We start from the raw sequence: 26,315 nt of genomic DNA, 5'->3' as shown, positions 1-26,315 counted from the left end.
TGAAGAAGGTTGTTCGTTAAATTACACCTAGGATGAGCTATACATATATGTATTCTTAGGGTGCATGTTAGTTAGGACAGTTATCTGCAAAACTGCTAATGTTAGATTAATGTATGTCATTTTATTTGATTGTCAGTTTGGACAGTTATCTGCAAAAATGGTAATGTCATCAGCTATTGGGTGCATTATCTGAAATATATAGTTGATGCCTTGATGGCGTGCAATATAGTTTGAGAGAAAGGAGTGCTATTTCTTCTGTTATTGACATACTGGTAGGAGAGGAAGTCTGCTCTTCCTTGCTGAGTTCTGGTAACATTCTGAGAGAAAGGGTGCTTTTGTAACAGTTTGAGAGAAAGGAGTGCTATTTCTTCCGTTATTGATATACTTATAGGAGAGGAAGTCTGCTCTTCCTTGCTCAGTTCTGGTAACAGTTTTGAGATAAATTCCACCCGTGCTGTTACAGGCATATATTCAGTTTGAGAGAAAGGAGTGTTATTCAGTTTGCTCAGTTCTGGCATATGTACAGGCATATAGTCTGCTCTTCCTTACAGCAAGGCTATTAAACAGACGCACGAACATAAAAATACGTTTGGGAATTATATAAGAAAAATGGTCATTATAATGGTGTTACAATTTAATTTGTGATGAAAGGAAAAAAATAGTTTACAGTCTTGGTTAGTAGTTTTTTTTCCAGTGGTATATCACTCCCTTACCGGAGTGTGGAAGACTATGAAACCTAACTGCATTGTTTCTTATCCATTTTACAAGGAAGGAACAAGCATCAGGCGACGACCGTCTCGATTGCGGGAGAGGGGAGTGCCCCTCGAGTATCCGCAGGTCTGTTTGGTGACTGTGCTGTTTCCTGCTTTCTGTTATTCATAGATCATATGGTTAAAAATGGCATGCGTATACAGAATCGAAGATATCATGAAAAATGATTTTGTTTTATTTATGTTCTCCATTTGTATGATTTTTTTGTTTCGTCGCTGTAAAAGTGTGTCCAATTTTAGTACCCTGTCTCTGATATATATGAACTATTTCATCCATTCATCAATTCAGGGATCCAACACTTGGACACCGACATTCGCATTCCTAGGAACATCGACCGGGGGGAAAAGTAAGGAAAGCTGTGCTGGTGTAGGAAGCAACAAAAAATCAGATCCGTTCTAGCTCTGTTCATTTTTATTCTTTTTTTTCTCTTGGGAACTTCATGTACATATATATATATATATATATATATATATATATATATATATATATATATATATATATTAGTTCATCAGGAGCCACAGGCCAAGCGGCGAGACGAGGCGGTTTGGAACTGCCATGGCAGCGGCAGCTGCCGACTTCCGATCCCGCCGCAGCTGTGGCCGCCATGTCCACCTGTACCCACTCCATCTGTGCCCACTGGTTCGTTCCTGGCTCCGAATTTCTTTCCCATCCATCTCCCTTGCGCTTCCTGGTCCCTTGTTGTACATGGGTCGCCGTGTATGTGATGCGCTTGAACTGGTAGGCTTCTAAGTGAGACTTGTCTGCATTCTGCTCTTCGAAAGCCATCATATCCTCCGTAGCAGTCCCTGGTTGAAGGTTGGTTTCATATTTACTTCCTTGATTAGCACCATTGTAGCTTATAGAAAGTAAAACATTGGCGGATGGCAAAGTCAGATCCCCATGAATATGGTCCTTTTCCACTGACCCAATATTTGCAGAGACAAATGGGATGATTCCACCGGGCTCATGAAATGAACTCACGATATACCTCCTCATCTAGGATGAGTTGATCCTTAAACCAAGCACCCCTAATACTGTCTATGCCTAGATCTGCCATGATTTTTTATTCAAGCTACGAAACAAATTACAAACCATAATACTATTTTCCTAATAGTTTATCCTTTTACATCACTAAACTTGATATTTCATTACAGAATGGAGTTCATTCCCTCCGTCCAGCTGTATGGTCAGAATATAGGAGATGGTTGATGATGTCCAATAGCTTGTGTAAGTCTCATTCGTCTTCTAAGATATTATTTGTAGTTGTCAGTAACCAGTGTATCTATTAATATATTGAGATTAAAATAACTAACTCAATGAAATATCAGGAGAGCTTTTCGTTGTATTGCTTTGTATTATAGTTATTCAATTAAAGGATACATTTTGTCATGGTTCTTCAATTGTAAGGTTACTTTTTACCTTGTAGTCTGAGGGAGAAGCACTTCCATTTGGTTTTGAAATGTCCAGGCGATCTGAATACTACTAAAAATTAATTAGCACATCAGCTTCTTTTTTTTGTATTTGGCAATGGCCAATGAGTACTGTAGCTGACCTGTTCTCTGAAAATTGTTACTATCTTCCTTAGCAACATGCTTTTGCATTATGTTTTAGAAATGCCTCCACAATGATCAGTTACTGATCGTCGGTACGATGTCCACTAGCGTGAATTCATCAAGATGAGGTTTACAAATATATTGCATTTGCTATACGTGAGACTTTTGGATCCTCTGGTATCATTGTGGCTTGCATGTCAGTACTTTGTATAATAGAGATTATGCGAGTAATCTTACCAGTGATGTCGTTGTCGATCTTACGCTTGGTGCCCCTAATAACAATCTTATTAGGTCCATCAGCCTTTCCTGTTCTGAGCAAGTTGAAGTAGGCATTATTTGTCTGTTTGACCAACGACATCAATATTGTGATAAATTTATGTTTTGTTTATCTACTACAGCTCAAGACTGTGACTAAATTTCAACGGATTAAGGTGGATAGCGTCAGATTTGAAGATGAGAAGCTTTAGGATACCTCGTATTGGGCTAACATTACCATTCCCATGGCACCGTTACCATTCCATGTTTCTAATGCACTGAGGGTCTGAGGCCACGCTTCTGTACGTGCCTACCGCCAAGACACCTTGAGCTACACATGTGGTTTGTTATTATCTTGAAAGCGTAATTGTGCCAATACTATAACCTTAATATGCTTGCTTGATCTATATTGTTTCTGCCATCAAGAATGAGTCAATTAGATAAGGATATATGTTAGCTTTGTCAGTATTGTCTGAGTCTTTAAGCGTAGCAGTAAAAGTTTTGGCACACCATTATTTTAGTTATTATGATTTGAACAACCTGTTTTATATAGGGAGCTCGTGGCAAATGCATCCTCACAACAGGACGATGGAGCTCAAGGCGTCAAGTGGTGGCTCGCTCGGACTCGCGCTCCTCTGCAACAAGGCACTGTTCCCCATGAGGGTTCCCATTACCATTGCGCTCGTGTCGCCTGTCACTAGGGCTCTGAGCCATTAGATGCTCGTCAATTTATGTAAATTTATGTTCCGTTGCAATGCACGAGCACATACCTATAAGATATTAAGATCAAAGATAGTATATATATTGTTTGTTTTTATGTATTACCTAACATTGTCTAGATGTACATAAATTACCATGATATTATATATTCCCGTTGCAACGCACGGGCACTCATCTAATAAAGCAAGATGAGTAGAGTAGATCGATAGAGCTGCTGCTCCCCGGATCGTACGCAACAAGTGAGTACACACGTACGTGGAGGGCTAACCCTCCAGCTAATCACGTAGTCATCCTCAATCCCGTCTTGACTCCTGACCAGTATTGGTTTTTTTTTCTTTCTTTCTCGCAAACAGAAGAGGACACTTATCTCACGGCACGCAAATGACGTACGGTCAGATGATGACCAGCAGCGCTGCACTGTGAGTCCGTGACGAACGTGAACGGGGGACTTTCTGGACCGAAGCGACCGAAGTGACGAATACGTCAGCGTGTTTGGTGTGTAACCTTGGACGGCTAGATCTAAATCGAACCGTTCCTCTAGAACAACCTATCTATATATGGTTCTACACACACGCACGCACACGTATACGCGGTAACGATGGTGACGTCTGAATATGGACATGGATTACTCTGTTCATCGATCTGTTGGCAACCTGATAGAGGACGAACAAATGCAGAAATGCTGATGCCAACGGCACCGCCATGTTCGATCGTTTGTGGGCCGCCTGTTTTTTTAAATAAGATAGTTCATCATTTTTTAATTTTTTTTACTTTTTTATTTGGTTTGTAGAATAAAATAAGTTGATTCATCATCATCTTATTCTTCATAGTTAGTTAGTTAGTACTAACATGACAAATAACATCGTTCCACTAAATTTAAGAAATTGATTCATAATACATCACCTAATCTTAGATGGAGTGATTTTTTAAATCAAACATTCCCTTGTGTATGTATGTGTGACCTATGTGACATATATGGTCTCCAACTCTCTCCGACTTGTTCGATGCGGTTTTAATCTATTTGTAATTTCTACAGTATTTATCTCTATGGATTGCAGCCCTGCCAACAAAGCAGCCGACTAAATCTTTCAAAAAACAAAGCAGCCGACTCCACCCCCAAAGTCTTTCGCTACTCTTTCCAGAATCCATATCATTTAGGCCTTGTTCGTTTGTGTCGGATTGCAACCGGAATCGTTCCAGTTAATCAAAGTTTATATAAATTAGACAAGCAATTCGGTTAGGAATCGTTCCGACCTACCAATTCGGCACAAACGAACAAGACCTTACGAACTGTCGGCGTGTTCGGCTGGCTATAAGCCGACACTGTTGCAGCTGTTTGGATTGCTGCAGCTGCAATCCATAGAGAGAAAAATACTGTAGAAGCCGCAGCCGCAGCCGGATTGCAGCCGCAGCAAGCCGCAGCGAACAAGCCGTGTGTCATTTTCACTGCTCTCTTTCCAGAATTCCATATCGGTCACATCGAAGTCTCAAAGCATAGGCGGACCCACCAATAGGGCGAGCTACGACGGCTGCCCAATCTAATCCGAGCAACCATGTCCACCTAACCCTCAGCTTTTCTAGCGAGTATCAAACACAAACACCGGTGCTGGTTGCCGCGGCGTTCTCTACATGCGTGGAGAAGAGGAAGACGTATGTTTGATTGACTGGTTGTCTTTTTACATGGAAGACATGAGCTACGAGCAGATGCAAAACAACTTATTTAGCGGCCAACTGCCTGCATCCGCTCTTACCACCATAATACTTAAACGTAATTAGTTTTAGAAAAAACTATTCACCCTCTCTAGTCCATCATCTCGACCCTACACCTACTAAGGCTAGGATGGGACCCGTGTGGTGGTGAGTGCCGTGCATCTGGCCTGACTGTGGAAAACTGGGTCGGTAATGGAAATGGGCCAGATGCAGGGTAAGGTTCTTTTCCTTTCCTATATACAAAATGTGTCTTGTATTGTTATAAGAAAATGTTTCATAATCCATTTGTAATCCTAGCTATACATAAATTTTGTTATTTTAATTTAGTTGTTTCACTACTACATTACAACCATCAGTATCATGCAGACTTCGATATATATCTATGCCACGATTTGCATGATCTCATAATTGAAGAGCACGTGCCACACCTGCCGGTAGAAGTTCCCTCGGACATTGTCAGTCATCAGGTACGCACCACCATACACGCTTGCTTAAACAAAAAAAGTAGGTGTATGTGTTTGTGAAGAGAATTAAAGGCAGGCCGGCACAAAAGCTACCCCGACGATGGCGAGTGGTCATTGTTGTCGGTCCTCCTCTGCGTCACCTCTGGCGCCAAGATGACGCCATAGTCCTTGATATAGTAGTCGTCGAACGCGCGCGACATGGCGAGTACCGATGACTCTTGGTTGGGCTGCCAAACGAAGTGTACCCCGGGATCATTAGCGAGTTAATATACCTAGCCGTTGCACCACCGGATGTGCTACTCCTCTACATACATCGTGTTCGAGGACACTCACACAATGTCAGCAACGGCCGTCGTCCCAGCGCACAAGAATTCATGGTCGGTCAGTAGTGACTTACGTGGCAGGTTGAGCTTCAGGTGATGATGAGCTGGACGGTGTGATGGCGCCGTTGTCGGATGTGATGCCCAGAACAAGCCAAGAGTCGCCGGCGTTGGTGACGACCATGAGGTCCCCCTGTTTGAGATGGACAGCGCGGTGCAGCCGCTCTGGACCGCGTTCAAGCGGCGGCTGCGACGGAGCTTGCCGAACACAGCGAAGCATGCGGCCACGTAGTACTGCTTCCAGAGGTCGAAAACTGGCAGTCGTCAAGCTTCTTCTCGTCGTCGATGAGCGACGCCAATGCGAGCGCTTCCTGCCAATGGTGTTTGTTCGGAGTTTCCAAGTAAGAAACATGGATTCATCTTTAGCGTTGTTTTATGAAAATGACTCACAAGTCAGATCAATGGAAAAAATATTACGGAGAATAAATGTCACACATATAAAAAATAATTTAAGTTGAAAACATTATTCAAATAAAAAGAAATTGCATGCAAGGCTCTTCTTTAAATACTACTCTCTTCATCCAAAAATATAATTTAGGAATCTCGTTGATAATTATCTACTACTACACATTGTGCAAAAGTAGCAGGTAGGCTTTGGGAGAGATGTAGTAGATATTTTTACTGTAACGGATATTGACATAAACACACATGTGGTGTATTGGTGGCTACGAGCACATTTGCTTGAGAGGTCACAAGTTTGAATCCCATTGGGGCCACATTTGTGTTTTTTTAATTTAATTTTAGCTAGGCGTGGGATGCGCGTGGGAATGAGAATGAGATTTGTGAGGAGGAGGAATGAGAAAGACAGTGGCAGCCGGGAATGGGAATTTAGCTAGGCGTGGGATGCACGTGGGAATGAGAATGAGATTTGTGAGGAGGGGGGAATGAGAAAGACAGTGGCAGCCGGAAATGGGAATGAGTTTTGTGGGGAGGGGGGAATGGGAATGGCAGAACACGGAATGACAGCCTACCCTAGTAGAGATTTATAGTTTGCATTTCTATTTCACTTAGATTTTTTTCGAATTCAAATTTGGTTTTGGTTTCAGATTAAATGTACAAAAAAGTACAAGCATGTACACAAAGTATATTTTATTTATTTTTTTATTATCCTATCTATGAAAATGCTTTTGAATACACCACTTATACACACAAAACATATTTTAAGTAAGTAATCTCTAAAGATACTTTAACTTAATTTTTTAGAAGATATTAACTCCTATAAGGATCTTCTATATAATCTCTTATTTGAAAATACATTTATTTTAAAAGATGCAACTTTAAATGTAAGAAAAATCTTATTAAAAGATACTCTTGGTCAAAACCTTTGGAGAATTTTATTGGATCTCAAAAATAAGATTCTTTTGGGTGTTACATATGGTGAATTCGATGAACAGGGTTTGATATTAAGGGTGTGTTTGGCATGGCTCTGCTCCACCCCAGAGCAGCTCTACTCTAAAACTCTGGGTGGAGCAGCTCTGCTCCAGAGTTTATATTGTTTCTCATAACCAGTGGCAATGGCGGGTAAATAACTCAAAACTCCATGACTAGGTTGCTTTTTTGGAGTTTTCAGAGCAGCAAAAGAGGTACTCCAAAAAATTGTACTGCAGCTCCAAAAACTTCATAGAGTTTACAACTCTGGAGTTAGGGTGTTTGGCATGCTCTGGCCAGCTCCTCCTTGGAGTTTTGCTCTGGAGCCATGCCAAACAGGCCCTAATATTAGCACCCTAATCATTTTTACACTAGATACGAGTAATATTGGTAGTAGAAGTAGCTGGCGTATACGGTATAGTGAGCAGTACATGGATACATGATTTTACCCGTACACGGTTTGACAAATTCTTTTATCAGTACACGGCTAAATAGGGTATGGAATAGCACGGGCCGATGGGTAAATGCACATCGCCATCTCTGGTCTCAGCAGGAGAGGTAGTAGCGTGCCAATGTAACGCGCCTGATCTTATTGTTCATTCCAAACAACCCACACTAACAGCAACCATCTCAAGAATGCATCACTGTTATTACCCAGACGCAAACATCCCAACCCAACGTACGCTGCGCAATGTGTGCGGCGTACACGACTCGCCGCCCGTCACCCCCAACCAATTCGAAAGCCAAAGAGCCTCACGCCCGCCCACGAATACACAGCTCACTCACAGGCCACATCCCATCAGAGCGCCTCACACTCACTCACTTCGTGCCCTTGGTGGTGAGTCCGAAGCCGAACGGGAAGAGCGGGTCGTAGTGCGCGTCGCCCACGTTCATGGGCAGCTGGTCCACCGACTTGAACCACGTCCGCGGCAGCTTCCCCGTGAACCCGTAGTCGCCGAACAGCACGTCCGCCACGCCCTGCCCCTCCGACCCCGGCAGCCACGCCGCCACCAGCGCGTCCATGTCGCCCAGGTACGGCTCCACCACCAGCGGCCTGCCGGAGATGAGGACCACTACGCACTTGGCGGCCCCGCACACCGACTGGATCACGCTCGGCCCGGGCGCCGGGATCGTCAGGTTCAGGTTGTCGCCGAACGTCTCCGCGTATGGCGGCTCACCGACCACCACGATCGCGTAGTCGTACTTGTCGGCCAGCACGCCGCTGTCCGGGCTCTCCGAGTACACCACCTGCGTGCTGGGGTCCACGGTGGCCTCGATCCCGGAGAGGATCGTCGTGCCTGTTCCATTCCAGGTCGGTCGTTGCTCACGAATCCTTGTCTCGACCGCATGTCAAGCGCACAGTAGCTGAAATCCAAACGGGGAAAAGGAGGCGCGCGCGCCACTCACCGGCAGTGGTGTTGCCGCTGCTTCCTTGCCACGTGATCGTCCACCCCCCGCACTGGTTGCCCAGGTCGTTGGCGTGGCTGCCGGCGACCAGGATCTTGCCGGCCTTCTTCGGGAGGGGCAGCAACGGAGCGTAGGAGGACTTGCCGTTCTTCAGGAGAACAAGGGATTTCCTGACGGCTTCGCGCGCCAGTTCCCGGTGTTCCTGCCAACGCGCGAGTAGATCCAAACATCAGTAGCCATATTCGGCGTGCGTGTACGGAAACGAGCATGAGGTGTGTAAGAACTGACTTGCTTCCCGAGCTCGCCGGCGAGGCTAGAGTCGGGGTAAGGGTTCTCGAACAGACCCATGGTGAACTTGACACGAAGGATCCTGTAGACGGCGTCGTCGATTCTGCTCATGGGGATGACCTTGTTCTGAACTTGTGTCGTCAGATCGTCGATGAATTCTGTGTATCTGAATGGAACCATGATCTGCATATGATCGTTTCAGGGCATGGTCAGCCAGGGAACATGATTTTGCATTCATACCCGGTAACTAAAACGATGAGAAGCAAGCAAGCCATCACTCACTCCCTTGATAATTTGTTTTTGAACGAAATCCAAAAAAAAATTATCAGTACTGTCCTTACCAAAATCAAAGACATGTTACTTTTCAGAAGTTTTCCCTATTCTTTTAGTAAAAAGGTTGGTTGGACATGGACTAGTAATAAAGCTTATGCTCTACTACTTTTTGAAGAAAAAACAACTGATGCACATGTTTCACGTGTCTTATTCTCACCATGTCAATTCCAGCACCAACACCAGCCTCAATTGAGTAAGAGTAGTTGGCGTGAGGAGGAGTAGTGATCCGATCAATGCCCTCCCAGTCGGAAATCACAAAACCCTGTTTGCAAAAGAAACTCAAATAACTTGAATATGCGACTGACACAAGTATATAAACCAAAAAAAATCTTGAGCCTTTGTAATGACCAACTGACCCTAAACTTGAGCTTGTTCTTGAGAAAATCCGTGACCAGGAAATGGTTCGCGTGCATCTTCACTCCGTTCCAGCTGGAGTAGGAGACCATGACCGTGGAGACACCTCGGATGATAGAGTTGTAGTAAGGAGGCATATGGATGCTCAGCAGCCCGTGTGTGTCGATGATCGTGTTGTTCTCGTTGATTCCGTTATGCGTTCCACCATCACCGACATAGTGCTTCGCGCATGCAGCAACCTTCTTACTGCAGAGCACGGCGGCGAAAAAAGATTTAGTTCAGCGTTGGAACTGAATATTAATTGTCTACTTCCACCTTTTAAAACAGAAGCTGGCTCTAAGCCACGAAGGAAGACAGTCTAGCTATTATGTGTTTGGTGTAGTATTACCTTCCCCCAACATACGGCCTTCCCGCGGAATCCGCAGGAGCGTCACCTTGCAGGCCAGAGATGAGTGAAGTCAGTGACTGGACAACCTTTGGATCCTCACTGTAGCTCTCATAGCAACGTCCCCATCTTGGATCTCTACAGACCTGTTCAATATCATGTAAGCAACGGGCATGAGTTTGAAGGGATAACAGAAAAGGCGCATCTACAAACAAGATGAAACACCCACGGTACAGCAGGAAGAAGTGCCTATTACCGCTATACAGGGAGCAAAGGCGTAAGGAATTCCAGTAGCTCTAACTTCAAGAGCAGTTGCTTCTCCAATTCTCTTAACGAGGTCAGGGTCCCTGGAACAGAATTACAACAGCACATCAACAATATAGACTGACAAATGCTTGCCATAGCTTGTCTGAACTAGCACTAGCACATGAGCGTACTGAAAGGCTTAGCAAAGTAGATAGGTGCAGCTTGTACCTGGTAGCTCCAAGCCCGACGTTGTGAGGGAAAATAGTAGCTTTGTAGACGTTGTTGTGCCCATGCACTGCATCGATACCGTAGATGATCGGTATACCCAGACGCGTAGAAAGAGCGCCCTTCTGCATCTCGGTCACCATGGCGGCCCAAGCCTGAGCAGACGCCTGAGGAGCAGGCACGCTGCCTCCGCCGCTCAGCACGCTACCTGCGAAACGCGCACAGCAGTGTCAAACGCATACAGCACTGCATACTCACCACAAGTCTGTCTGTCACCTTCTGCTTCAGTGTTAGTATAATCTGACGCACCTATGAAGTATTTGGCCAGCGCGTCGGCCGTGGCGTTTTCCCTCTCGATCTGCGTCATCTGGCCGATCTTTTCGGCGAGAGTCATCCGACCCAGCAGGTCCTTGATGCGAACAGCGACGGGCTGCTTTGGGTCCTTGTACTTGAGGTACTCCGCTCTCCCCAGCGCTAGCAGGCAGAACATGAGAACAAGGGTGGTGGCCTTGTGCACGCTCGCCATCTTTGCCTGTGTGGTTCTGCCGATCACCTCGAACCACCTATATATATAGAGACCTGGCACAAGGATGCATGCCAAACAGATTAGTTGGCGTTCAATAAAGCTTATGCGATAGATATACGATATTATAGTTTAACTCTCCTGTTTACGAACACACACATATAAAAGCCTACAATTGGACCAATTCCGGATGCTGCCTCGGACATCATAAAAAAAGGCACAAAGAGAGCAGATTACTTAAGATCGTTTGTGTTTTCCTTTCTTTGTTTGAAACCGCGTGAGGTTGCTCAAACACAGCATGTTTTCAGGGAAAACAAACCCAAAGCAACCTAACCTCGATTGACTGAACTGAGCCGGAACAAACAAAAAGGGGGGCGATGGAGCATAAAATGCAGTATGAACAGAATACTGTAGGCACCACCACCACATCATGGGCACAAGACCCTTTCAGAAGCTACAAGCTAGCACAATGATGAATACCTCACAATATATATGCCCAAAGCAAGGAACTTGCAAAGCCGGAATGCAAAAGGCAGGAATATTTGCTGCGAGGAAAGCACCCCGCGCAGAAGGCTTTCGTGGTTGCTGCCCTGGAAGGCCGAGGATGTCCTCAGAGGAACGGAAGCCGGATTATTCCTCTTATAAGCACCAGTGGATGCCCATGGGCGTTGCACCGACATGCATGAGGGTGGATGATGGCAATGGCAAGGCAACAGAATCGAGAGAGGCCAGGGTCGTGATTAGTAGGTGGGGGACCCTGAAACGAGCCGTCGCCAACGACGGCTGAGCAGACGGCCGTCTCTCGACCTCCACCACTACTCTCAGGCTCGTGGAACGCAGCACCAAGAGTGAGCGGCATCTATCAGTTGGAATGTCGCTGTGGATAAGATCAGCGGCCATGATTGGTCGGTCTCGCGCCATCGGTTCTGAATAATCCAAAGCTGCAATCGTCCACCTCGATCTCCCCTCCCACTGCCCACCAGGCTAGAATATTTGGGAAGTGCAGGGCAGTCTTGCCCCCCACGCGCATGCGGGCATCTCAACAGGGACGATCTGGTCTACGAGACGCTAAGAAAATGTGGAACTCGCACGCCTCGCCCGGCCTGCTGCCGCTGCGGCGAATTGTTTCATGGCTCGGACAGCGACGTCGGAGCCGAAGACGCAACTCCAATCCACAGGCAATCGTGCATCGGCACGCCAGGTCCAGACCGTGGAAGTGGCACAGATTAGGACAGCACAACCGATTGGGAAAGCTGTGGATTTAAATTAGGAGACCAAGCCTACCCCATAACCACTAAACAAAAACTGGTACAGGCCAAATATTTCATTCTGATAATAAAAAACAATTACGCAAGAGATTTTTCAGCATGCTAGCTGGGCATGGGCAGCGTGCAAGCAAGGCAGATTGCTCGCACAAATAAACAAATCCGGAACGATTCCCCGCGTGCAGCGCGCGTCCATCAGCGAGCTCCTCCGCGCGGCTGGCTGGCACCAGGCAGCGGGAATTTCATCAGAACCCAGGGTGGCGAGCTGGTCACTCATCACTCTCCACCACCACTACCACTACTCCACCATGGATGGGTACGTGTACGACCGACGCGCCGCCCCCACTACGATCACGCATCAGCGTCGCCTCCTCCGCTACAGGGCCTACAGCCCCAGCCCCAGCCCCAGCCCAGACAGGGCAGGTGGTTCGCAAATCCACATCCATCCGCCCACGAAGGTTTTCAGCATTTTGTGGCCTCGTCTCGTCTCCGTGTCGGGACGAAGCCAGGAGGAATGGTCGGTGGAGCAAGCTGGCGAGCCTGGAAGAAGGCCCTAGAAAGCCGCCTTCCCCTCCCCCAAAACCGACGCGTGTGCATCGCAGCCCGCCCGCCCGCTACCGCTAGCGATTGACATGGAGAGGAAGGTGCGCAGAAGGGGGAGGGGGGGAGACGTGAAGTGAGCAGAGCAGGCAACCGAGCGGTGGAGCAGGGGACGGGAGGAGGCTCACCGATTACCGGCAGGCGGAGTGACGAGGGAGCGGCCGGGGAGTGGGCGCGCCGCCGAGCAGCAGCACAGCTCGCGCACGGGGAAGCTGGCAGTGGCAGCTCACCGGGGGCAAGGAAGGCTGGCGACGGGTGCCCAGGCTTTATTGCGCTCGTCCGGGGCCGCCTTTACTGAGCAGCTTTTCTCCCTTTTTTTTCACCCCGAGGATCTACAGCGACCAGACGACACCCAAAGGCCGGCGACCGGTGAATCTGACCGTGCGGGTGTCGGACGGCGGGGACCGACCGACCCGCACTGACGCGAGTGTCCTGGTTACTTCTCACTGATCGGTGGACCCGATGTACAGCCGTGAATGTGGACCCGTGTGTGTGCGTAATCGAGTAACACAGTGGCTACTGTTCCAGCGCCCAGCGGCGTGCTCAGTTTGCTGCTCTTTTTTGCGGGTGGACATGTGATCTGTGCTCGGGACTCGCGGCGCCTTTCCCTTTCACTCTTTTCCCCGGCAGACGTCTTTCCAGTGTGTGTGCAGCGTAGTACACTGCGCCAACTACTCCCGGTGGCCCGTTAAAAAACGCCGTACTGGTACGTTAGGTGTGTTTGGTTCAGATTTCTTAAACAGATTCGCTGTAAAAAAATTAAAATCTCAAACAAACGAGTACTTCAGCGTGATATATATTCTGAAAATCTACATATTTCTTAGTTCAATTTATAATCACCTTTTATTTCAGATTTTTTAATTCATGCCATCCATGTTAAAAGCTGTCAAAAGCTGTTCGTGCGCTTATAAAATATATAAATAACAGTTGGTTTAACCAAACAGATTTCCGCTATATAATATATATAGTTGACAGTTGTTTCAACCAAATAAATCTCAGTTTTTCATAATCGTCGGCTTACATCAGATTTCTCACAGTTAGAATCAGATTCGCGGGACTACCAGGGTACGGTACGCGCATTATTTAGTGCAGTATAGTCCCCCTTATAGAGACGTTGGCACGTTACCGTTGCCGGAATAGTATTTTGATGAGCAACGGTCGGGGTTAGCTGTAGGCTTGCTGGTTGAGTACTTCAACAACACCAACAAAAAAATACCCCTACACACGTTGCAGTTGCCGTTGCCGTTGCCTGATTAGTATTTTGGTAAGCAGCGGTCGATTAGCTGTAGGCTGCTGCGTGAGCACTTCAACAGAAATACACAATGGACGACATTTTTTCAACACATGGAATAAACAGCTCTATTATGATTATTAGGCAAATTTCCAACGGTCGATTAGCTGTGGGCTCCATGATGCTGTTTTCGAGATTGCCAAGTCCTGTATAGTGAAATAAAATCAGGGTTTCTATTTTATGGGTTCATAGATATTTAATTTTGTGGCTTATATTGAGTTGATAATTATGATAGGAGAGTTCTATTCTATCAAGCTTATTTATATCTATTTTTTTAAAAAAACAAAATATTACTTTATCATAAAAAAGTGTCTGCATAATCTCTTACCCCATACATCCTAATATATACTCCCTCCGTTCCAAAATATAATTCGTTCTAGATTAATTACATATTCATTAAGTAACATATGAACGTAGTTTTCATATATGTCTATATTTATTGTCATTTGAATGAATGTAGACATAAAACTTTGGGCTAAAAAGAAATATATTTTAGGATGTAGGGAGTAAGATCTAACTATTTCTTATTCAAGTCATATAATATAAGGTGTGTTGCTTATAGACATGCGTACGTCAACACATAACGCTGGTAGATATCGTTCAATATAGCTGTTGGTCTTTGAACCAAAAGGCTGGTTACGTTACACCCTTGTGTAAAAAGGGCGGAGAAAATATTGGATGGGAACAAAACTTGTATTGAGACTGTTGTGTTTATTCCGCTAGCTGGTCATTGATGTACTCCTACTTTGACTGGGAGGAGGAGGAGCTAGCGGGTGCATAGCGAGCGAGCGTACCGACTACCGACGATCGGCTCCTGTTGATACACGCACGAACACGTCGTTCGCACGGAAATTCGGGCGTCCCGAGCCGCACGAGCGCTGATTATTGTCTCGCTTCCGTGACGCCGATGGCTGATCCTTATCTCGCCAGCCCGGCGCACACCGAGAATCCGGCGACTATTGCGCCCCGATTTCTGATCTGAAATCCCAGCCACGCGCCCGCAAAATTGTCAAAGACGAAAAGGCGTAATCGCGGCAGCGGGACTGCCACCTACGGTGTGAGAGTCAGACTATCTCCAGCGTAAAATACTATTTTACACTATAAATTATATTATTTATAAATTGAAGTTTGAAACGTAATCGCGGCAGAGGCTTCCCTTCCAGCCGCAAAAGGAGAACATCATATTCATGTTCATATATTTTTACTCCGATTCGTACATACTGGATAGGAATACGCGCGCAAGCTGAGACTGAGACCCCATCCATGACAAGGACGCATCAGGAGCACGTGTCCGCTGTCCGTCCCTACGGAACGCCTTATCTGCATTTTCTGCAGTGCATGGCAGTGCAGCCGTCCCATACAGTATGCAGATCACGTCAAAAAAAAAAGTTAACTAAACCCATTGTCGTCGGACGTGAGATCCAGATCGCGTTAACGCTGCCTGGGCTGAGAGAGCCGCGCAGATCGAGATCACGAGTCCGCTCCGACAATGCGAACAGTACCTACTACACGCACTCTCGTCACGTCGTAACAATCGCAACAGGTCAAGACAGTTTAGTTACTAGCTAGTATCTGCGTGCTAATGGTGCCAATTGGTAGACACCTTTGCAGGGGCTCAGAGTCTCACCAGTAGTATAGTATAAAAAAAGGGAAAAACTTGTGCAAGAATAAAGATACGTGTACTACCATGCGAATGCGATGCAGCCACCACATGCATCGAACGGGAACGGAGACAAAAAAAAAGTAGAATGCAGCAGAAACGACGGAACGGGGAGATGAGACATGCACCAAACATGGGGGTACTCTACTTACAGAAGTTAAGTTAGGAGCAGCAGCACGGCAGCGCGCCTGTTATTAGGTGAAGTAAACAGGCGCACATGCAGGGCTGGCCCCAGGCCTCCAGCTAGGGCGGCTAGCCTGCTGGAACGCAGAACAGCGCACCACGAGCCCCCCGCGGGCACGTACGTTGCACGCGAGCGCAGCTGCGCAGGGCAGGCCGCGCCACTGCAAGCAGGAAGGAAATTTTGCTGGCGAGCAGATCAGGAAGGCCGGCAGAATCTGGGCTTGTTCAGAGAAATTTTACTGTTTGTTCAGAGAACTAGCGTGATCTGATCTGGGGCAGGTTGGGGTGGGGTGGGGTGGGCGCCACGGTTTATTTTTGTAGCCGAATCTTAAACGCGTCGTACTACGTAGGAAATGATGCATGGCCGTGCCTTGCCCGCCCGCCCGCCCGGTGCAAATAGTCTGCCGTGCCGTGCCGTGCCGTGCGATGCGGTCGGGCACGGGGTGCACGCGTGGGGATGTGCGGTGCGTGCCGGCGTCAAGAGCGCCACAGTGGTTAAAATACGCTAGTACACCGTCCGGGGCAAGGGCCTGTTTGGTTTACTGCCTAACTTGCTACACTTTGCCTAACTTTTCTGCCTAAGGTTAGTTCTTCAATTCGAACGCCTAACCTTAGGCAAAGTGTGGCGCGGTTAACCACGAACCAAACAGGCCCCAAATCAAGCGGCTCGTTATTACTTGCTCTCTGCCGCCGTACGTGCGTGCAGAGACGCAGACGCAGCACGCGTGACGTACATGAGCCAGCCAAGAGTGTCCGTGTTGTCGCTACAGCCGGGCACTTTGCTTGCCGTTGCAGCTGGGTCCGTCCGTGTGGCCGTGTCCGTCAAGTAGTGTGCATCGATGGATCAGCAGCGAACCAACGAGGAACAGGAGAATGCTTTGTCTAAGGCCAGCATCAGCATCATCTCCCGCACGCACGAGACTCCCATCATTGCTCCCCACGGCAGTCACGACAAGGGACTTTGGCCGGTCACTCGGTTGCCATCATGGCAACGCCAGATGCGCCTCGCGTTTACAAAGCCGGCCCAGGCCCACGCGGCGGCGCATGAATCTATGCGCGCTAGATTACGCGACGCCCACCGGCCCACGGCAACGCCACGGCCGTCCCGTGTGTTGAGAAACCCTAATGAAGGGTTATGTGGCAAATACCGAATATAGCCCTGAGGGCTATCGCGTCTCTATATATAGAACCTGTACCTCTTATATGGAAGAGAGATCAGAAAGAGGTCAGAGGCCCAACCCTATATCCAGTGTCTCGTGTGTTTCCTCTGTCGTGCTTATGGGAAGTGAGACGGGTTCTCTACATCTTCTTGCGCCTCTACTGCTGACGGGAGGGAAGGGAGCGGATCTGGTGATCCGTGGTAACGTATTTCTCAACACGTTATCAGCACGCTCTACCTCGATGTTGCTGCGGACCCGATCTGCATCGACTCTCCACCACGCCGGCAGGTTCTCCGGCCTAGCCGAACTGTCCTATGCGGCAGTCTTCGATTCCTCTACGCAATAGAGTGATATGTTTTCTATTCTTCCTGATTCGTTGCGATAAATCGGAAGATAAAGAGGACTGAGATACATCACCCAAAGATCAAGCCGGAGACGCCCAGTAACCGCGTGTTATCGGGGAGCAGCGCCAGAGGCCGCGCCCTCGCACCGAACAGGACAGCGCCGAGCCTCGGCTGGCGTCTGCGGCCTGTAGCCGAGTCTCTAGCGACCGAGCGCTGAACGCTAACGCCCCATGCTGATACACAGGCCAGTCCTGGATCAGGACCGATCATGCATGCGCGGTGTGGGTGGATGGATTCATCTTCTCTGGCCTTCCGTGTTGCTGATCTTTCCAGAGCCGGATCAGTTCTAGCCTTTCAGGCCATCACACTGAGGAAGAAAGCAACTGCTAGATACTAGCACGCTTGTGTCGTGGCTATGGCGGACCAGGTCGACACCCAGCCACACGCGCTCCCATGCGATCCGGTAGAATCTTGGTCAAAACGGTTACCAGGAAAAGTGGAACCGTGACTCCATTAGTCTGTGCGGGTGCGGCAACGGTTGGCTCAGAAACAAAATATTGTATGCACGTCCGCTGCTCTGCATGTCCATGAGATGAGGTCTCCTATTGCCATGGTCGTGTAGTTGCACTTGGCTTAATCAGTGAGAACGACGTGCACATATCTCTACTACTTATTAAAACCGTAAAGGTAGCCTGCCGTTCTGCCGTCCGTCGATCTGGACCGTCCATCTTGCTGCCCACATATCTGCACCGTTCATCTTGTTGCCCACACCTTCACCAAGGCTCCTCTTTCCCTCGATTTTCTCTCCCTTCTGCCTTGGCATCGCAACCGCAGCCCGGGATGCGCTCCACCCCGACCGCCAAGCGCCTGTCGCCGCCCGCGATGCGCTCGACCCCAACAAATTCTCTCACAAGATCTGGCGAAACCCATCACCTCCGCTCTCCTCCTCTACCCTCGGGATCCTGGTGGCCAACGTCGTCCTCGTTGGCGAGATGACCTCCAAGCTCCACCAGACCTCGCGCTCCACCGACGACTGGAGGCCTCTGCCCCTTCGGGATCTCCTTATTCACAAGGCGTCGAGGCCGCCGTCGACCACGTCATGCCGCTACGCTAGGAGGAGGCGTCGACCAACATCGGCTTCGCAGTGGCCTAGGCGTGCCGTGCTGATGTGCTCCGCCGTTTCGCCCGCCTCCCTCCCCAAAGCTGCTTCTAGGCCGTCGCGATGGAGGCAATCAGCAACACCAGGTTAACCCTCGAGATCCTGGTGGCCGACAGCGTGGTCCTCGTCGGCGAGATGGTGACCTCCAAGCTCTTCCAAATCTGGCACTCCGCTGACGTCCAGAGGCCTCCGCCCTTTGGGATCTCCTTAATCACAAGGTGGGACAAGCACCACGGCTTCTAGCTCTACTTGAGCGACCCAGCTGGCAACTACGGCGGGTGGAAGGTCGTCCCTATTGGGGCCAACAGCCAGGTGGGATTTTTTGGTATGTTGTGTTTGTGTCCTTCAGTGTGCTTCTACATTGCTTTCTCATATCCACTTTTGCAGTGTGCACAAGGGGGAACAGAGCCGTGTGGCTTCTGGTGCCCGTTGAGGAAAGGTGAGGCGAGGTGCTCACCATGCACCTCAAGGTGGATGACCTCACGTGGCCATATACGCCCTTTGTTTAAGTTCTTGCAGATCAACTTTATGCAGAGCTTGTGGAACCTGAGAAGCACATGCAGATATTCTCTCGTAGGAAAAATGAGGTAGTGAGATGTTACTTGGAGAAATGGTATCTAAATTTGTGTTGCTTTCTGTTTTGAGTTCTGACCTTTCAACTTGCAGATGCTAAACATACTAAACAAGTGTGAGAGAAATACTACAGACATTTACGAATGTCACACATTTTTTCTAATACTGATTCATATCATATTACAAGTATACTCTACTTATATTTCCTTTATTTTTAGCGGTGGAGTTCAATTGTATCTTTTTAACAAAATATAAGGAGTTTCAGTTCAGATTATGCACTTTTCATGTTCTATCTATTTGCTTTGTAAACAGATTTACCAAAAAAACTCAGAAGATAGGCATGAGAGCTATAAATATTCTTGGAATAAAAGGTGAGGCTGCATGCACTTGTTTGGATCTCATGGTAGGAAACGAGTTGTTGCTGCTAATTTTCCCTAAAATAGGAAAGGTAGGGAAATTCTTTCTGGATAAATTATATGGTATGTCCAATCCGTTATTTCGCGACTACGTTGATGATCCGTTGTTACCGCAGTAAGGATTCTACAAATAGTATGGCTCTTTTTATCCTTGATTGATGCGGGGATTTATTAGGAACTAGGCAAGAAAGTCAGATCTTTTATATAATCTTGCTCATTCCGATTTTTGCCCTACATCCTGATTCGATATATAGTGAAATATATTTTGGACTTAGTTCTGGGAGTGAGGGGATTTTTATAAAAACGTGTATGAGCCCAGTGAGGAGAGGCCATGAAGGTTCTAGGAGTGAAGGGATTAGGATCGGGAACTGCTGCTGCATCAGGCGCAACAAGGCAATGAGGAGGATGTGTTTCAGGGCAATGGGTGTTGTAGGAGCATTGATATAAGTGACGCCCTCACTGAAGTTGGTCTGACCTGCCTTGAGGTCCTCCTCACCAAGTGAAGCCTCGCCTCGGTGAATCAGGTCACTCGCTTAATTCTGCTCTGCCGTACTCATATCATCGAATCCCTTAATTATAGTCTACCAGTTAGCTACTTTACTGAAAATCTGACTCTGCAGTGAACTAATTAGTACTTGTTTTAGTAGTTTATTTTGGGTTAGTTGATAACAGTATGAATTGAAATAGCACTTGTTCCAACAGTTGATTCAGGGCCAGTTGAGGACGGTATGAAATGAATTAGGCACACAGTGTGGTTTCTGTGTGTAACTCTTGCTCTTCTTTTCCTTTTCCTCCTCAAGATGGTAGCAATGCTAAAATAGTTGACTTCTGGGGCTATGCTTTCACCTTGAGAGTCTTCAGATGAATTTAGTGGTGCAATTATTAGATGCTTCAGGGTCTTGGTTTTGCAGTTACAACCATGCTTGGATCATTTTTGTTCTTTCAAACCAGGAACAGTGTTACCTATGATCCCAACCAGTACAGGCTTGGATGTTAGAAGTGTAGTCAGCTCAAATCACTCTACACAACCACCTGTTTTCTTAGCTAAATGCGTGTGTGGTACGAGCATAAGGTTCTTATTTGGTTTCTCATTTGTGGTAACGGTCAGGAACAACAACTGGTCTACGTGTTGTACAGTTGTGGTGTGTGCCTATAGGCAGAGCTAATGTAGATCAAGTGTCCTACTATAGAAAGTTTTTTAGGAAATATTCCCCGCACTCCAAATTATAAGACATTTTGACTTTTTTAGATGCATTGTCTTTTCTATGCCACCCCTCTTCCATAAGGTAGGCATATCCATCCATCCTACATATTGAATTCTATTCATTGCTTGGTTGATCATCTCACTGTCAATGAAATTTGAAGTATCTCACTGTTTTGCCCCCTAAGTTCATCCTGATCTTTAGACCCTACTCTGAATCTCGCATTGCTTCTGCACCACCTACGTCAAAATTGCTCTAACTCTGTTCATTCACTTCAGTGTCTTTTTAACTGAAGTAATTTGTTTGTTAATTTGATGAATTACCCTGCCAACGAAATTTGAATCACCTCAGTGTTTAACCATCGAATTTATCCTAAACTTCAGACTCTCGGAATCTCACATTGCTTCTATATTTGCCTTAAAATTGCTCTGACACTGTTGATTCACTTCGGTGCTATTTTAATATAAGTAATTTGTTTATTAATTTGATGAATTTTGATTTAACTGTAAACTACATGATAGTGATTTTATCCACATCTAACTTATTCTCTTTAGTGTGTTTCAGGAAGAATGCTTTACAAATCCGAATATAAGTTCAGTACGATAGTGCAAACAGAGAGCATCAGGTACTCCTTAGGTTCCTATTGACGTTGAATTGTCCTAATGCGGTTCATCTAATGTTACTTATCCATGTTCTATTACGAACTGTATGTGTGCTATTTTCCCACAATTTTCTAATCAAAATATTCAGCACAAAAGGATGACCTCGTATATGGGATATTCAATTGAGTGTCCATGAAATTTGACAAAACTAGAAAATTGAAAAAACTAGCAGGCCTGTAGATCTGAGCAAATGATATGAAGTACATGTAATTACTTTCTCAAAACGTAGATTAGCTTTTTTGCAAGGACTTTAGTTGAAAATTGGAAAATCTAACATGCATGTAGATCTGAGCAGACGATATGAAGTACATGTTGTTTCTTTCACAAAATGTAGATGAGCTTTTTTGCATGGACTTCAGTTGTTATGTTGCTCCTCGTTAACACTAAAACTTAACCTGCTCGAGTTACAATTATACATCTCAATCCAGATCAGCCTTTTCATTGTTCTGGTTCTGCTCATTTATCCTTTCTGGTCACATAAATTCTTGCCATTTAACACCAGCACTAAAGAAGATAGGGAGAGTTCAATGCATGATGTTTGATTTGTTGACACTGGAAGAGGCGACTAATTGAGGCCGTTGTCATTGCCACCGGTGTGCACACATTCTTTGTCAAGGCTGCATATCTTGTCGATTCAACAAACCAAGTTGGTCATTTTCAGAATGCAAGCTAAGTGTGACGCCGCCACAGAAGACCATGCCCACTGTATCTATACTTTATACTAATTTTTAACGTCCAAAGGACACCAGATGTTTCAATGTTAACGATGTTGTTGTTATACACTGATGTTTTGTTCTTATTTGCTTGCAACTTTTTGCAGCTGTTCGTGCTATCGGTTTGGAAAGAACATGTGGAAAGCCAATCTCGGATCTTGCTTCCTTCAGGTACAGACAACCCATTCACCAGAGAATCAGTTCGTGCTTTTTCTGCTGTTACTTTAGTATCCGAAAATTGTAGTCATATTGTTGTATAGGTATGTTGTGTATGATTCAAGTACTATTCTCATATAATTTGCTCCATGGGTATTGTTTTAGTGATTAATCACAGAATTGTTTGGATGATTAACTGAATACACTGTTTAGTGCTAGCTATTGTTTTAGCACAACAAGTAGTCCTATACCCTTGTTTTTAGGTCTGTACATACCACCTGAAAATTTACACATGGGGACATTTTTTATTGAAGCAATTACTAATGAAACCTGTATAGTTTTGGTGGCTGCTATAGTTTTCCTGATTATGGTCATTTTTCAGTGAACCAATTACTGCTGCCAGTTTTAGAGACTACAATTGGGGATGTCGTGGGCGGTTTATTTCTGGTGGCTGCTATCTTTTTATAGGAGTTGTCAGAGAATTGTTTTAGTGATTAACCATGTGTGTTTAGTGGCTGGTACTGTTATCATATACCCTTGTTTTTAGTTCTATACATATTCATCTGTACTCTTTAGTTTTTATCTTTAGTTTTTATCTGTTGCCGCTTCTGTTTAGTGACCTCGCTTGTTTGGAAAAAAATATTATCATTCGAGATTGCTACCAGCGTTAGAATCTGATATTCCTATTGCGACACATTTTCTGGGTTGTCTAGGTGTGCTATTTTTTATAGGATACTAAAGGAGAAAACATAAACAAATACTGGTCTTAGATCCTCATAGATTAGTGTACAGTTAGCACGATGCAATGCACTTTATGGCAGGAGCATAATATCAATTGGCAGTCATAGATGCATTGCACTTTATGGCAGTTAGCACGAGCTCTGAAAGTAAATAGAAATGAGTATCAAAATGAATCGCACTTGTGTAGAACTGCAGATTGAACATAAAACCTACTTGATCATGAGCACATGGAAGCATTTACTGCCATTTTTAAGTGAAGCATTTACCTAACCATTTACAATGCAGGTTTCCACATTGTAGACACACAAGAGTCCAGCCTGCGACAAACGCTCCTGCAGGTTAGTCCGAGATGGCCCTTCATTTTCCTGTTTCAACAGATAAAAAAACTAAGGACGCATTAAAAAACTGAAGTATGTTCAACAAATCACCAACCATGATTTTTCTGAGGCACATGGGTCAGCACAAACTCCATTTGCCAAGAAAAGGTTATAATGCATTCACACCAATAAATGTTCGTTTCACAAGACATAAGCAAAGAACATTGAGGTCGCATTATCTAACCTTTTGGTGATTGCAGTTGATGCTTCTTCCAGTAGTTTGTGACAGATTGCTCAAAGAAAAGCAAGACAGTTCGCCAATCCTAGAAGTGGAAAAAACAACATAGAATAATTAGCCAGCTACAGGGAGTAAACCAATAAGAGAAGAAACATTGTAATGCCATGTTTCCAAATGGGCACAAAGAAATTTTGCCTAAGACACTACTGTCCCAATTGCTTCAGCCCTTATTCTTCGTAGCGGTTTCTGCCGTCTGGCCCGGTTCTGGAATTATGTGGCCATCAGCTGATTGTCAACAGTCTCATGTAACCCTTGAGTTCTGATACTCCTGTTTCCCTGCTAATTCATTTCTGCATTTGCATTTGAATCAAATGCTCATGATTTCAAAGATGACTTCTGACGACTTTTTTGAATGTTGATCTGTTTGCAGGAGATTGGAGCCTAGATCCAGTTTGCTTTGTTGGAAAACTTCAAGCACCTCTAGACGGAAGGTAATGATTTTGTAGCCAACCTCAGGCCAAATACCTTTTCATTCTTTTACTCTCCTTAAAGGACCAGTGACTTTGTGTCATTTATTGTTTCTTGATCATGTGACATGATAATAAAATGAAGGTTCTGTGATATATAGTATATGGCAAAAAAGCGTTTCTTAATCAAAGATGACTTCTGACGACTTTTTTGAATGTTGATCTGTTTGCAGGAGATTGGAGCCTAGATCCAGTTTGCTTTGTTGGAAAACTTCAAGCACCACTAGACGGAAGGTAATGATTTTGTAGCCAACCTCAGGCCAAATACCTTTTCATTCTTTTACTCTCCTTAAAGGACCAGTGACTTTGTGTCATTTATCGTTTCTTAATCATGTGACATGATAATAAAATGAAGGTTCTGTGATATAGTGTATGGCAAAAAAGCGTGGTAGTTTGATACTTGTTGGCTGGTCCCTTCTGCACTAACTATTCTTGAAGAGTATTATTGTATCCATTGTTCATATATATTGTCTATTAACAATGTTCTGATACATATGAAAAAACTGAACCAAATAGTCAAGATTATGTTTTCATGAAACTGCAGTAACTGTAAGTAGTTGTATATCTTTTAGTTAGACTGCAAACGTTGTATGTTATGGATTATTTGTAAACATTGTCAACATGTTTTTCTTGTGGAGTGCAGTTTTTATTTTTTAGCGCCCAGGGATGCTGGCATCCTCGTTAGCTAAAATACCATATTGCAGTGTTTCAAAAATATCATAAAGACAATGTATGCAGTACACATAAAATTAAATATAGCTGCAACAATCCAGTTTGAATTCATTGTAGATGTCAAGAAACAAAATAGACAAGCAGTCAACCTGGCACTATTCACCATATGCTGACAGTGATACTTCTGCTTTCTTAATCTCAACATCGGAGATGAATTTCAAACTGAATTATTGCTGTTGCACTTAGGTGTGTTGCATACATATTTTTTGTGATGATTTTTTGGAACATTACAACATGATGTTTTAGGGTCTGTTTGGTTCACACCTATAGATCTATGAAAATATGAATCTAATTGTGAGCCATGAAAAATCTGCTTCGAGCTGAGGGTTGTGAGAAAGCTAAAATATATTTGATTAAAACAACTATCAATGGTAGATACTACAAGAGTGATAGCTGTAACATGAATAATAGTAATCTGAAAAATTGGGGGTAGATAGTGATTTTGAATTGAACTTGAGAAATCTATAGACTTTTAAAAATCTATTATGATGTTGTACCGTTTGTGTGAGATTTTAGATTTTTGGCAATGAATTGGTTCAAAAAACTGAACCAAACACACCTTTAGTTAAATAGGGTGCCGGCCTACTTGCGCACCATATAATTTTCCATTCTTGTGTTTCTGCTAACATTTTCCACTCTTGCTGACTGACACATTCATTTCCCCTGCAGTTGTCTGCACTGAAGATCAGGACACGAAGATCGCGAGCTTTAACAAGGCTCGCCTTGTGCGGAAGGTGTATTTCAGTGAGATCTCCAAGATGAAGCATTAGGGGGTCAATCGCCCCAGATTTTACGCGTAGCTAACTTAGTAGGGCACCCATAATCCATAATTTATTCTCTGTAGTTGTAGCAGCGACATAGAGGTGTCATTCTGTAGCACATTGTGTAACATGTAGGAGAGAGAGAAACACATATCCCCATTCTTTCTACTGAAACACCAGAAATAGTTGCTCTTGCTCCATAATTCGTTAATCTGAACTTCTGAAGCCATGCCAAGGCCTTATATTGATCCTCTGTTGTCATATTGATAAAAATAGGGCATGTGAAACCTTTTTGCATAACAGTATAACACATATTTTATATATAAGTTATCGTAGTATCATATGTTTCCGTTGCAACGCACGGACACTCACCTAGTTCATCGTGAAAGCCCACATACTTAACTAATTTTTCAATTTTCCATTTATCATAGCTGATGTTTAGGTACATGGATAATTATTTTAGTAAATAATTAATAGAAAAAAAAGCATGCTTAAATATTGGAAAAAAATATTTTTACACCCGATGTGTTATGATTATGCATTAATATTGGTATTTATTTTTCTGCTTTATTTCCTGTAGTAAATAGCAGAAAATTATTTGAAATACATGTGAAGGTTATACTACGCATAAAT

The 26,315-nt window shown here is 45.1% G+C and overlaps 2 protein-coding genes across 29 annotated transcripts; one reads left to right on the top strand and one right to left on the bottom strand.

Moving 5' to 3' along the window:
- Positions 1-7,780: 7,780 nt before the first annotated feature.
- On the bottom strand, positions 7,781-13,073 carry LOC100191390 (uncharacterized). Of its 3 annotated transcripts, none has more exons than XM_008666556.2 (10): positions 11,463-12,820; positions 10,769-11,038; positions 10,463-10,667; positions 10,245-10,335; positions 9,992-10,134; positions 9,606-9,849; positions 9,407-9,511; positions 8,917-9,099; positions 8,629-8,830; positions 7,781-8,519 (listed from the first exon to the last, which is right to left on the bottom strand). In XM_008666556.2, the coding sequence occupies exons 2-10, from the start codon at positions 10,983-10,985 to the stop codon at positions 8,041-8,043; spliced, it is 1,869 nt and encodes a 622-aa protein (XP_008664778.1). In that variant the 5' UTR covers positions 10,986-11,038; positions 11,463-12,820; the 3' UTR covers positions 7,781-8,040. The 3 variants fall into 3 exon arrangements, with proteins under 3 accessions (XP_008664778.1, XP_008664722.1, NP_001130296.1); XM_008666500.4 differs by having other exon boundaries at positions 11,317-12,660; NM_001136824.1 differs by lacking the exon at positions 11,463-12,820 and adding an exon at positions 12,976-13,073 and having other exon boundaries at positions 7,785-8,519.
- Positions 13,074-17,192: 4,119 nt separating this feature from the next.
- Positions 17,193-25,957, top strand: LOC103644007 (uncharacterized). 26 transcript variants are annotated; one of them, XR_004855635.1, is made up of 10 exons: positions 18,916-18,956; positions 19,032-20,157; positions 21,400-21,460; positions 22,114-22,202; positions 22,318-22,381; positions 23,393-23,445; positions 23,685-23,967; positions 24,093-24,153; positions 24,363-24,423; positions 25,591-25,957. XR_004855635.1 is itself a non-coding variant. In XM_008667195.3 (9 exons), exons 2-9 carry the CDS (start codon positions 19,202-19,204, stop codon positions 25,681-25,683), a joined length of 522 nt encoding a protein of 173 aa, XP_008665417.1. In that variant the 5' UTR covers positions 17,193-18,956; positions 19,032-19,201; the 3' UTR covers positions 25,684-25,957. The 26 variants fall into 26 exon arrangements, 4 of the variants coding, with proteins under 4 accessions (XP_008665417.1, XP_020402526.1, XP_020402525.1 ...); XR_004855630.1 differs by having other exon boundaries at positions 22,000-22,202; positions 23,887-23,967; XR_002266563.3 differs by having other exon boundaries at positions 22,000-22,202.
- The last annotated feature ends 358 nt before the right edge of the window (positions 25,958-26,315 follow it).

The sequence above is a fragment of the Zea mays genome, chromosome 1 (genome assembly GCF_902167145.1).
Source record: "Zea mays cultivar B73 chromosome 1, Zm-B73-REFERENCE-NAM-5.0, whole genome shotgun sequence".
Classification (NCBI taxonomy): Eukaryota; Viridiplantae; Streptophyta; class Magnoliopsida; order Poales; family Poaceae; genus Zea; species Zea mays.
This window is presented reverse-complemented; position numbering and strand designations above follow the sequence as displayed.

Coding starts and splice junctions, on each gene's coding strand:
- LOC100191390 (XM_008666500.4), bottom strand. CDS start 11,368: ATGCTCCATCGCCCCCCTTTTTGTTTGTTCCGGCTCAGTTCAGTCAAT. Junction 10,668..10,768: donor GCTGGCCAAATACTTCATAG/GTGCGTCAGATT, acceptor CGCGTTTCGCAG/GTAGCGTGCTGAGCGGCGGA. Junction 8,520..8,628: donor CAGCGGCAACACCACTGCCG/GTGAGTGGCGCG, acceptor GGAATGGAACAG/GCACGACGATCCTCTCCGGG.
- LOC103644007 (XM_020546936.1), top strand. CDS start 19,119: ATGACCTCACGTGGCCATATACGCCCTTTGTTTAAGTTCTTGCAGATC. Junction 19,232..19,529: donor TCTCTCGTAGGAAAAATGAG/GTAGTGAGATGT, acceptor CTTTGTAAACAG/ATTTACCAAAAAAACTCAGA. Junction 19,589..21,399: donor AAATATTCTTGGAATAAAAG/GTGAGGCTGCAT, acceptor AGTGTGTTTCAG/GAAGAATGCTTTACAAATCC.